Here is a 13,012-nt window from a genome sequence, read left to right as displayed (position 1 = left end):
TTTTAGTGGGTTGCTCCTTGATCTGAGGTGTGGAAGAGGTGCCTCTGTCAAAAGCCGAGGCTGGAGATCTGACTCATAGAGGTATTTGTCTCTGGTTCAGATGCTGGTCTCAGGCATTTCTCCATAAGAAGGAGTTTAAGTTGTAGATCCCTGGCCTTCCTGGTTCGACTTTTTAAGTTGTGACAATGTGAACGCCTTTGTGGTAGGTGTGTCTCATCTAGACAGTAGACACACTGTGAATGCCTGTCTGAAACTGGGATCAAGAGTCTACAGGTGAGACAACGTTTGAATCCCAGAGTCACGCATGTCCTTGAGAGGTTGTTTTTCTCCTTCCTTGAGAGGAAGATGAAAATCTTCCTAACTATCAAGGGAAACTTATAGTTGAGGGAACAAAACAGGGAAAAAAAGAAAAACAAATTTAAAACAAATTTAAGCAAAGTTTAGAGGGGATAACTAAAGCACTCTATCTAATACTAATTACTATGAATAAATCTGATTACTGAATCTATACTGTTTCTAAATTGAAGAGATGCTACTGGAGCTCTGACTTGAGTCAAAGGTGGTAGAGGAGGAACTAAGGGGGAGTTGGTTGCACAGCGCTGGTTAACCACTCAAAACGGCTTGAGACAGGGACTGTGCGTGTGGGCCCAACCAGGGCACTGCTGCTACAAATCTCTGATTACGAGCTCAAGAGCGCACAACCACTTAAAGTGGAGCACCCACAGGAATATCTCTCTCAAAAAAGCATAATTATCTGCTTTGGATTATCTGAGCTACAGTCCTTAGTTATGGGTGCCTGGCTGATCTGACCTCCCAGGTTACATAGTTATTCATTGGCTGGTTAATAGGATCCATCTGCAAAACAAACCCACTTGTTTACCAACTAGTAGTGGTCCCTGATAAACCATTTATCCTTCCCTATAGACCTTTTTTTCCCTAGGATCCAGAGCAGGATGGCAGGGGCTGTTGACCAAAAGGGTTCATCCTCTGAATCACAAAGGGTCAGTACACCCGTCAGAGTACCAAGACATATAGAGCACTCAGACACTTGCCTGGGTTTAGGTAGAAGAAGATGTAATTCATTATTGTTACTTCAAAGTTAAGCAGCAGCTTTGAAGCCAACCTATACAGCAAACAACATCTCAGATGCACTGAAAACAAAACAACACTAAATACCAGATTTAAAAATAGATTTATTTCAAAGTAGTTAAATGATATTTAAAAATAATAGATTTGCATGTAATAAAATGTTTAATACTAAAAACTTGTTGCGTTTACCAAGATAGTACACCTTATTTTAAGTCTTCTACAAATACACACCTTATTATTTTCAAGGTTTACTCAAGGTTGCAAGGCCCCAACTGGATTTACTTTTTCCTATCAATGTGTTTGCATGCTCATTCTTTGTACATTTGTATTCAGCAAAAATAAATAAATACCTTTTAGAAAATAATTAGTGCAAAAGCACTCAGGAGAACCTCAAAATACACACATCCAATGAGTAAAACATTGAAGAAAATAGATTTCATTTTCAACATTTCCAGAGTGTATATTATGAGAAATTAATTTTTCTAAAAAAAAGTAACAGAATATTTTGACATCATCCTTTTGGATATAGTCTGAATTCAAATACTAAGGCACTCAATTGAACAAACATTTATTAATTACAAGTTTGTTGGTTTTCCTGTAATGAAAACTACTTTTTACTCTAAAAATATATTTAAGACTACTAAAATTGATCACAATTTAAACTTTTAACCTAACTTGTACAAAATAGATTGATAAAACAGAAGTGCTTCTTTTTTCTATTTGTCCTTACTTGAGAAACTATGGTGTAAATAAATGTACATCAATCAAACCTTACATGTTGTTTAGTAGCCCAAAATGTTGGCATGTATTATTTCTGTCAGTTTGAAGTAAACATTGACAGCTCCCTTTAATATACCCATTTACTATTTTGTTGTACTAAAGTGTGTCTTCTGAGGGTGTACTGCTGGGCTTTATAGGCAGTAACAATTATTATTTTTTTGGTATTCCAGTTCAGCTTTTATGTCATTTTTCTTGTATTCTACCGATAATACTGCAACTTGCTTAACTCAATTAATTATAAGACACTTCCTATATATACAGTATTTTTGATTTGGATATATGGAAAGTTAAAAACAAAAGCATTAATAACCTAATTTCTTTCATGTGATATTTAAAGGTACATTGTTGAAATATAAAATTTCCTGAGCTTGAATTAATGTTACACAAAATATCCACAAATATTTCAAATCACTTTAAGCTGTTGAAGAACTAAATCGTGTTCAGATAAGCTGCACTTGCAACACGAAGTTCTCACAGCTATCTTTCAGCAGCTGTGTGTATTCTTCTTGGTTTCTTTTAAAGTTCCTGGTGTTCTCATAATAGTTTTACATGTGCACAGCAGACACCATTTCAGCATCCTTTTGCAAAGTTGCAGAATTGTCCGGTGGCGGCTTATACAAGCAGAATGAAGTGACAACAAAAAGGATAGTGATGACTTTACAAGCTGCACCTTTAAATGAAGAAAAGTGAACTTGTTTATTGCTGAACATCAGTTTTCAATAAATGTAGTTAGTATTAATTGACAGAGCTTGTGAAAGCCTTGCATTCAACTTGATGGCATCTCTGTCTGTCTGTCATGCCATAACTTTTAAACACCATAGTCAATCAATTCCAAAATTTCAGAGAATGATCTATGACTATAAAATATTGATTTGTGGGGAAATTAGACAATCAAAAGGGAGACACATGGAGACCCTGTCATCTATTTAGCACAGTCTACGCAATTGTCTACAGATCAAAGGACCAGCCCACATTACCCATTAATGCCTTCCAGCATAACAATACCTGTCTCATCACTGCTCATCCTCCTAAAAGAGTTTAACATGTTGACACTCTGAATGACTTATCTCCCAAACTAATAATAATAGTGTAATGGTGGGGGGGAAGGGCATAGAGAGCCTCTGGCACAGAGGAATGTAGGGGAAAATGAACGGATGCAATGATCCCTTGATGAATGCAATGAGTTTGACCTACAGAAGCTACTAAGTGTGTAACCCCATAGTTTGTAAGAGTGCCTTAAAGGTGTAAAGCAAAGCACTACAAATATTTACTTCTCTCACTGTAAACTTGGCTCAATACTATGGCTGCTTACTATGGTATCCACTGATGGCAGAAGACATGCTAAAACCCACAAAGCTAATCAAAGATCCCCTAAAAACAGAAAAGTAGTCTTTCCCTTGACTTTCATGAACTTTGGATGAGGTCTGTCATCTGCCCTCTGCTCCTCGCTTGCTGCGAGAACTTAAATACTCATCAGAATTTTGTTCTCTTCCTGCACTCCAATCTGTTCAAGACAGTAAAAGTAATCTTCCCTTATTGCTTTAAATACAGTGCCCCAAATTAAGTCCCTTCAATGATTTCCTGTCATCTGTTGCACAGAACTGAAACTCTTCATCTTCACTTAAGATGTTCTGAATAATCTTCCTGAAGACATATCCTCCTCTTAGGGACACTTTTCACAGTTGACCTCCTGCTTACCATCTTTTCCAATTCTTAGCTTCATGTCCTCATTTATCAAACATCCTCTATATTCTCCCTCAATTCCCTCCTTAAAAGTGATGTGCAAAGGGAGAATTATTGAGCCTGTGCTCTTTTTTCTCTCTCACGCCTCCTGATGTAAAATGTAATCCAGATCTTAACCCAAATCATGAAGCAGAGACCTTCAATGATTGGAAGAGCTATAGAATACAAACGGTTGGCCAGCTATTCAGTAAAAAAACTTTTCTTATTTTGAGATCAAAACTAACTTTAACTGGCCCACTCTCCCCTGGTACCAGTACTGTCAAGTCAGGCATTGTGTTTCTCCACTCCCTAGAAAATCTGTTTTATAACTAACTTCAATAGAAACAATAGCATCTGATCAATTAGGAAAAAAAAATAAGACTAATTTATAACAATCTTTGCAGGCAACTTTTCTAACAAAAAAAAGTCCACATATGACACACTGGGAAAAGCACCTAGATAGACATATTACCCCCAGAGGAATGAGGTTTGGTGTGGAAAAAAAAAAGAGAACCAGCAACTTAAGTCTATAGCACAATAAAAGAAAATTTATTTAAAATACTGTTTCAATGGTACCTCACACCAGTCAGGCTGAAAAATATAGGTCGATTGAATAGGGATAAATGTTGAAGAAATTGTGGTGAAAGAGGAGATTCTGTGCATATATGGTGGACATGTCCATTCATTAAAAAGTCTTGGGATGCAATCCGTAACCAAATATTGCACATTGGATATTTATTACCAAATAATCTGTTGATTATCCTCCTGGAGCTTCCTAATGAGAATGGCCATACAAGAAGAAATGAAGAATTATTCTCTCATCTGCTAGTAGCCGGTCGGCTATTGGTAGCCTCTCATTGGAAAAAGACAAACAGCCCAACTATAGATGAATGGCTCAAAAAAAATGGGGGTGATGGTTATGGGAAAATTAACACATCAGTCATATAACCCAGCAAAATAGACAGAGAATAGATAGATAGATACTTAGATATTTGGTTACTTTTTAATCAGTACTCAAAGTGCATTCATCTGCAAAAAGTAGCATGTGTCTTTTTTATAATGTTAAATAATAATATTAATATAATTTCACTCAATTTTATAAGATCACTAGAAATGACATAAGTGTTGTAATGATGGTAATACCTTGTTAAATAGAAAGATCTGATGTCTATATTCCTGCATAATGTCTCTTTAAACAAAAGCTAACTTGTAATGATTGTTTTATTTCTGATACAGTATTTATATGGCAAGGATTTGTAAACTTGATAAAACTTTCTAAATAAATAAAATCAATAGCTTAAAAATAAAAGGATTGAAAGGTTTTTGTTAAAGCTGGTGGGGAGGGTTTGTTTGTTTTTTGGTTGTTTTGAGTTTTTTTGTTTTGTTTCTTTAATTTTCAAACTTTGGTAGCTAAACTTAGACACCTAAATAAGCAGCCTCATTGCCAAAGGGGTTGTATACCTGCAGTTATCACTGAAGCCAAAAGGTACTAAAGTACCTTTAAAAAAATCAGTTTAAATGCTTATTGACTGAAAAGAGAAATTACTTTTAGCCAGAATCTTCAAAACTCTGATTTTGTCTCTCTTTGGAACTCTTATTCAACTTCAGTGCCAGACTAACGCTGGGGAGAAAATATGTATTTGTTAAAAGTTTATTTATAACTACAGAGTGAGAAAGTGCCAATATTTATCTGAGACCTCTAAAAATCTTCCAGACAAGCCAGGGGAGATGAGACTTGACGTTTATGGAAGAAATATCAGGAAAAAGTTAGTCCTTTCCCGCCCTTCTCCCCCTCCCCCCCCCCCCCCCCCCCCGGGGAAAAAAAAAAAAAACACACAACTGGGGGGAAGGTGGAGGGCAACCACGCATAACCACTATTTTTCAGGCTCTAGTTCATCCAGAAGGAAGCTATAAAGAGCACAAGCCACCTAAGAAAAAGATTCCTTTGCAGGTTACCTTTAAACACCTACCACTTCAAACAATCCCTACTCATTTCTTTCAGTTCTCAAAAGTCCCCACAGACTTCCTACCAAACTGTGGTCCTGTGTCTTGCCTAGTTTTTGACTGTAATGTCTTATGTAATTAGTAGTTCCTTCAGAAGAGGGAAATTGTCTTATCTATTTGCAACATGCTGAGTAAGTTATAGTCTTATTAGCCTATTTTCTTACTACTCAATTGTCACCTGGTAGTGAAATTCAAAATAGTTATGCCTTTTGCTATTAAAGATTTTAATACTCATTTGTATTATGTACATATCAAATATGCAGTTACTTACTTATACCAATCAGCATGTAGGCCATTTTTGAATTGTCGTAGACCCAGCAGGCTCCTTTAATGTCACATTTATTAATATCCCACAGAGTACAACTATTGTCTATTGCCACACCAAACAGTATTGGTCCAGGAATAGTGCCTAGAAGAGATGCAAGTGTATTGATAATTGAAAGAACCCTAAATGAATTAACAGAATTCATAGAGTGAGAGGCCAGATGGGTCAGCTTGGTGACTGAAGCTGGAAATTTGGTGTAGCTAGAACCAGACATTCAAATCTCATCAGCTTGTTTTAGCCCTTTGTCCTCTGAGATAGACAGAGCACCATGCAACTTGCTGTATATTCTTGAAAAGAACACCTTAAAAATTAAGGTGCCATTTGCTCCGTGTGAATGCTAAGGATACTACAGTACTTTTTATAAGAAAAAGTGTTTGCCCGTGTCCTTGACCAATATTTACTCTCTTCCCCATTGCAATATAGTATGCCCATTTGTTGTCACCTCCCACCAGAGAGATGTCTATCCATTAGGTATCCAATATGTACATGGTTTTTAAGCATTTTGAGGTATTTTAGTAATTATGTAAATTAATACTTCAATTATACAATCAATCCAAAAAGTGCTTAATGTAGAAACATAAGCTATCCCCTTACATCTGATAGTGGTGGACAGGGTTTTTGAAAATAGATTTTCCTAAATAATGACAAACAGTACAATATATAACTGAGCCCTGTGTCACACATGTATGGTACATCACTTCAGTGCCAAACTATCTGGTGTATTGATCCTAAGAAACGCAGCTCAGTAATCAGTTACCTGGTGGTCAGGGGAATAAAGCTCTCAATTCCTTGCTGGTACTTTTACCACACATCTTAGTTCTACCACATCTTTTCACTCTCCTATTCTCTTCTGACAAGCACAAGTTTCTTTGGTTTTATTTTTCCCAAAAAAATCCTTGGCTAACAAAACAAGTGTCAATTGTATAAAAAAAACCCATACAAATAAAAGACTAGAGGTAATGTTTCAGACCTTGAGGACAATGGAAGTAGCATAATTACTCAATGGTCTGTTTGGGCACAAGCCTGCTGTATTAATTTAGCTGGAATAAATGGGCCAAAGGTATTAATATAATTTAGTCACTGTTTAACAATAAATATTGTTAAACAAGGTCTGGGGTTTTATATACAGAGACACTAACTTTCTTAGTACTATGGCAAACACTAAATTTTTTAAATATTTTATTAAAGGAAAAACAACTAAAGCATTTGAAATGTAAAGTATTAAATAAGGCTTATTTTAACAACTTTTCTTGCTCCTTTTCCTTTTAACTGAAGAGGATTTTTAGAAGGACAAACCCCTTTTTTTGACAGTCTATTAGAAATATTTAAGATAATAAATAACTAGCTTTTGGGTGGGGAGAAGTTAGCTGAGCTCAGCTGGAACTGCTGTGGTTGTTAAATTCTTATTTTGTTTTATTCTAGGTAGCGTTTGGCATTAAGCTAGAGCTGGTAGAAGTAGCAAGTAGAAGTATTTGGCGGTGAGGGTTTTTGGGTGTGGGCTGGTCTGGTCAGGATATCTCTTAGGCTCAGAATGATGAAGGCCTCGGGTCCCAGAAGACAATGGGGGTGGCAACCATGATGGTGAAGCTTGCTCCAGTAGCAAATTTTTCTCCCCAAAATCTTTTTTTTTTTTTTTTTTTTTAAGGACTCCAAAAAGGAGTGGTGGGTGGAATAACCCATTCCCTCATTATTTTGTTCACCAATTAGATCTAGTTTCCAACACACCAATTTTGGTTCATTAATTGCCAGTCTCACATTGTCTTGTTTACCAGGCATGACTAACACAATCCTTCAATTATATTAGTAGGTCTTTTTGTTTTAATTAATTTAGGTTCCCCCCCATCTTCTTTTTGCAACTTTTCCCATTAATTACGATTGGTTGTGACAGTTTATGAATTTTCACTCACTTTTTACAGCTGAACTTACAATTAAGGTAACATGTAGGCCCAATTATTGCAACAGGCCCTGAGGATGACATTGCATGGTAAGAAGCTATGCCTCCATATCTCACGCAGGGTAGGGCTCCACTTATCTCATCTCTCCTTTCTCCAGTGTGGATGAACTGAATGGGCTGGGATAGTAGTTTCCTGACAGGGTCCCTAGGCAGGCCCGGGGTGTGTGTGTGTGTGTGTGTGTGTGTGTGTGTGTGTGTGTGTGTGTGTGTGTGTGTGTGTGTGTGTGTGTGTGTGTGTGTGTGTGTGTGTGTGTGTGTGTAGGGGGGGGCAACAAGCTCATATCCAGCCTCAGGTTTGTAGAAGCTGGGGCCATTAGTTAGCTTCCACACTGGAATGGCCCTCCTAATAATTTGAGAGGTTTTTTGCTGGTTAATAGTTTTTAAAAGTTACGGCCTCTGCATTTAACCATATTCTGGCATGTGTGTCTCATTGTTTCCATATCAGTTACCAAAAAAACCCACATTTAATAAAGAAAATAGAAAGTAAAGAGTATTGAACAGGGATTTGGAAATGAATGACTAATTACGTAGATTATTTTCCTATCAGACTTCTAAAATGTATATGTTGCCCATTAGAAATAAGAACACAAAACACTGCATCAGGTTTTATATACTCTGTACCATTTTACTTGTAGCTTCTAAAGTGCTACCATTTTCATCAATTTTAAATTAGATAATGACAACATGACTAAAAGGAACTCAATATCATCAAGTTAAGTGTTACAGAACCTCAGTATTTTTGATTGGTGGAGCCTTAAAATCCCTGATAATTTTCAAACAATGGACTTGCCACTTTTTGGGAGGAGGAGGGTTCCTATTGTTAAGAGAATGCAAATTTAAATATTATTCTTCTGCAGCTAGGATTTGTTTCATTTGCCATACTGTTTTAGCTTCTTTACACAACATTAATGCTAAAAAATGAGTAAGGTATAACATTTGAATTCCTATGATGATTTTTAAGCTATTCCCAGGATGAGTTTGGCTTTGTCTTTCAGCTAGAGAGACTGCAGCAAATTCATTCATACACATTTTCTTTAAAATTACTCGATCTGAGTATTTGAAAAGGAAGTGTCCTAATTACACATTTTATGCTGGGACAGGTATTTAAGCAAAAGATAATAAATGTCATACCTACTAATCGCAGAAACACTGACTGCACTCCCAAAGCAAATGAACGCTGTTTATCTGGCACACACCTGCAAAGAAAAGAGCCACGTTATGTGATAGGATGAGCTGACCACTAGACACCACTACCCTTTAAGGGGACATACTACCCCATCACACTTAGCAATTCTTTGCTTTCTCTGTTGGCACAGTTTAACCATTTAGTTGAACCTTACTGCTAACAGTCCAGCATCCCATAAAATCTATACTGCCAACAACTGAAAGGGACAGGCTTTGAGCAATCTCAAGTAATTTCTGAAAAGTGTGATGACTCATACTCAAAATATTAATTTCCCATTATCGTCTCCAATCCAAAAACAGCTGCCCTTCTCTGCCTCCAGACTAACATGATCAAGAATTAAAATCTTGTCACAATCAAATTGTCAGTGCAACTCCCACACGGATTCACACTGTAGCACCAAGAACAGAAGGTCAATGCAATGAAGCATGATAATACAGTAAAGTGCAGTGTGTTAGCCACTATATCAGCTTTACAATAGTACTTTTTTCTGATACATAAAGTTGCTCTATAAGTTCCTGTGCTTTTTAAATAAACTTGTGAGTTTTAAACAATAAAAACTTTAATATACTATTTCTAAATTTGGCCATAAGGCTTTACAAATTGTATAACAGGGATGCAATTATCATGCTCTGAATGTTATGACTTTTATTTACATCCATATTATAGCTTTGTATGAGTGAACAGCTGCTTTAATAAGGTATTAATGAAATCTCATTTCAATGGGAAGGTAAGCCCCACAATTTATAAGTCTACATATAGATTTGGAATCTAGTGGTTGTCTGGTAGAGTGTGTTCAGGATCAAAGATCATCTGAATTTCAGCGACTCGCAAGACAACCAAGTTGTGGTTAACATCACATACCTAGCTTAGAATTTTATACTGCTATTCATCACCATACAATCAGAACACCTTCCACATAAAAATCAATAGCAACAGCAAACTCCATAGAGGACTTTCAAGAGTCTTTAGCACCTCTCCTGTTATGGGATCAGAAGCCTGCTTGGGGTAGGGGAGGAAGAATGTATGTTTGGCAGAGATTTGGGAACAAGAGGGATGTTCAAATTGTGCATGTCACTTATAGTGGAAAGGCGTTCTCAAAAGAGGAAGGCTTTGAAATGTTTCTTAACAATGGTAAGAATTGTGTGGGAAATTCTGAAAAATTATTTTTGTTCCACATGGGAATCAATGGAATCAAAATCAAATTTTGACATGTCAAAATTTCCCATAAATTGGAAATTTTAAGTGTCAACCAGTTCCCTCATAGCAGTCTCATGTAGATACTGGAAAAGGTGGCATAGTGTGGATCACTTCAGGACCCAAGAGGGGAGGGCCTCCAATGAGGAGGAAGAGTTACCCACCACCTCTGAATTCTGCTGAAAATAAATTATTAGAGTCATCGTAGTGTTAAGCCATAGTTTCCTGCTATGTCATGTACTCATACTTTGTAGTCCACTATGCCAAAGGCTACAAAAAGAGGTCCAGCAGCATAAGCACAGAGATTTTACACATGTCCACAACCATGAGGATGTAGACTTTTAGTATCACTAAAGCAGTATCCGTGCTGTGCTGAGATTCATGCCCTAGTTGTGTGACATCCTGGATATCGGCTGATGTAAATGTTAAAGCTTTGGTGATTTCTATTTTCTAAGTTATTTTGCCCAGGAAAAGGAGATTGGAGACCAGATGTTAGTTGGTGAGTTCTTCAGGGTCAAGTGTTTGTTTCTTGAGGACTAAGCAATTAACGCATTTTTCAATGAGCTTGATAGTTGTGCTTCTTTGGAGGAGGCATTGACTAGTTTTGTTAGCATGGTGTTCAGCAGCTAGAGAATCTGCATGCAAGGATCTCTTTGGCCAGTTTCAGTAGCAGTCTATGCTTCCAAACTGTATCATATGCCACTGACAGATCGATGAAAGTGGTACCTGTCTTGAATTTTCACTGGAATCCAGATTTGATGTTTATAGTGAGGACCGAGGTCACAGCAACCAGCTTGCCCACTGGGTAGTCTGGCATCCACTCTGGGCCCAATTCGGTTCAGAATCATATGCTCCATCACCTTGTAGCTGGTGCTCAAGAAAGAGATTAGGCTAACTAGAAGGGTCATCTGCAGATTTTCCAGGCTTTCACATAAAAAAGGAGGAGCATATCATTTGCCAATGCCCAGCGTGTCAATTTTTCGCTTGCAATGTTGTTTGCTGCATAAATCCTGTGCAGTTGGAAGAGTTGGTTGAGGTCACGGAGCACCAGATGGTTTATATATGTTAATGATAGTAAGCTTGCCAATGTACACAGAGATTTTAGTTGTTTCTTTGTGCTCTGCACGAGGTAGGACCACATATTCATTGATCTCCTGTTTATGTAGACTGCCAACCCATATTTTGGGTGATAATTGCTGGCTGTAAGTTTATAGCCGTTGATGTTATAGCAATGAGCTTTTTTAATTAATTTGCGACATAGATTGCCTGGAGGGCGAGGATGTTGGTGTTGGTCATCTTCAGCATTTTCTCCAGGTACCCACATGTGAGCCATGAGAGGCCTTCAACATTCAATGGGCAGATCTCTACCCCAGCTCCGATCTGCCTTCTACATTGGCCCTGAAGTGGTAGGCATATTTTGTTGCTCTTTTGATCAGGAGGTTGAGAGTCAACGTTTGGTCACCAGTTTGATGATGTTAGTCATGTTTTCCCACTTAACAGGGTGGACAGCATGAATGTCATCATCTTCAACCCCATCTTATCAGTGAAGCATGGTGACAGCTCTTCACAGGGGTTGATCCTTGGGTCTGGTGTCTGGATTATGCACTCTAGCTTGATTAGCTGGTTCAATACGAAAAATAGTTCTGCTGGCCCTAGGGTGACCAGATAGCAAGTGTGAAAAATTGGGATGGGGAAGGGGAGGGTAATAGACACCTATATAAGACAAAGCCCCAAATATCAGGACTGTCCCTATAAAAAGACATCTGGTCACCCTAGCTGGCCCTAATTATGCCATGCTGATTGAAGAGCAGAAGGAGGCTAATTTTGCTGCCTTTATTGCAGTGATGTAGTCCTGTAGAGTTTGTGATGCTAAAAGAGGGATTCTGAGTGTCTTTTGTACACTGGTGATCTAACTATCTGCCTGCACACTTCACTGACAGTAGTTCATCTGTGAACCATACTATTCTTCTTGGTCAGTGTGGGAAGAAGTGGGGAGGCCAAGACATTGATGGTAATGGACAACAGGTGATTGTACTATTGGACCAACTCATCAGCATCTTGATCTTGTGTTTGGGTTACTTGTTCTAAGAAGAGTTGAAAACCTAAGGAATTTAGAAGTCTTTGGGGACAAATCAGCTTTGATCGCGCTCTATCCTGATGGGAAGAAAGGAAGGGAGGAAGACTCTGATCTCTGCCTGGAAGAGGTGATGATCAGTTCATGCGAGTGGTATGTTGGTGACATACCCAATATGCAGTCCTGGTGGAAGATAGGATTCAACATACATACCACATATGGCTATATATGAAGTCAGAGACTACCTGAAAGAATCCAATGGTTATGTATAGGTCATGAGATCAAGATACTACTGTATTGCTGAGATTGTCTATGTGAAGGTTGAGATAATTGAAGACAAGGAAACCAAGGATTCCATTACCATACTGGGCCACATATCTCAGAGTTTATCCAAAAAGTTGATGAGGTTTTCACCTGGAGGTCTGTACACCAATACAATTCCTAAATTCCTTTTGTCCTGTTGCTTCACAGATCACATGGGTGCACTTTTTACTTCTGGTATGGAACGTTGTCAGCATCAGGGGCTGGAAGGGAATAGTACTGATACTCCACTTACTCTTATTTGGTACATTCTGGATACTGTCTTGGCTTGTAACATACAGATGGGAAGATTAGCTGTGTTAAGATAGGGTTGGAGGTACGTAGCACAGTGCGACTCCCCGCCTTGGCACCTCCTGTTGGTTA

General features: G+C 37.9%; 1 protein-coding gene across 1 annotated transcript in view; it reads right to left on the bottom strand.

The window, feature by feature from the left end:
- Window positions 1-1,173: 1,173 nt before the first annotated feature.
- Window positions 1,174-13,012, bottom strand: part of LOC137166975 (solute carrier organic anion transporter family member 4C1-like) — an 88,784-nt gene continuing 76,945 nt past the window's right edge. Inside the window, exons 11-13 of the mRNA XM_067568908.1 lie at window positions 9,006-9,070; window positions 5,867-6,004; window positions 1,174-2,539 (exon numbers count right to left, since the gene is read on the bottom strand). Of these exons, the coding sequence (XP_067425009.1) occupies window positions 2,415-2,539; window positions 5,867-6,004; window positions 9,006-9,070 (328 nt within the window). The 3' untranslated portion in view covers window positions 1,174-2,414. The remainder of the gene's footprint in view (window positions 2,540-5,866; window positions 6,005-9,005; window positions 9,071-13,012) is intronic.

Source organism: Emydura macquarii, unplaced genomic scaffold (assembly GCF_026122565.2).
Source record: "Emydura macquarii macquarii isolate MOO-44397 ecotype Brisbane River unplaced genomic scaffold, CSIRO-AGI_Emac_v2 contig_2897, whole genome shotgun sequence".
Taxonomy (NCBI): domain Eukaryota; kingdom Metazoa; phylum Chordata; order Testudines; family Chelidae; genus Emydura; species Emydura macquarii.
The sequence above is the reverse complement of the archived record's forward strand: the minus strand, read 5'-3'. Positions and strand labels throughout refer to the sequence as shown.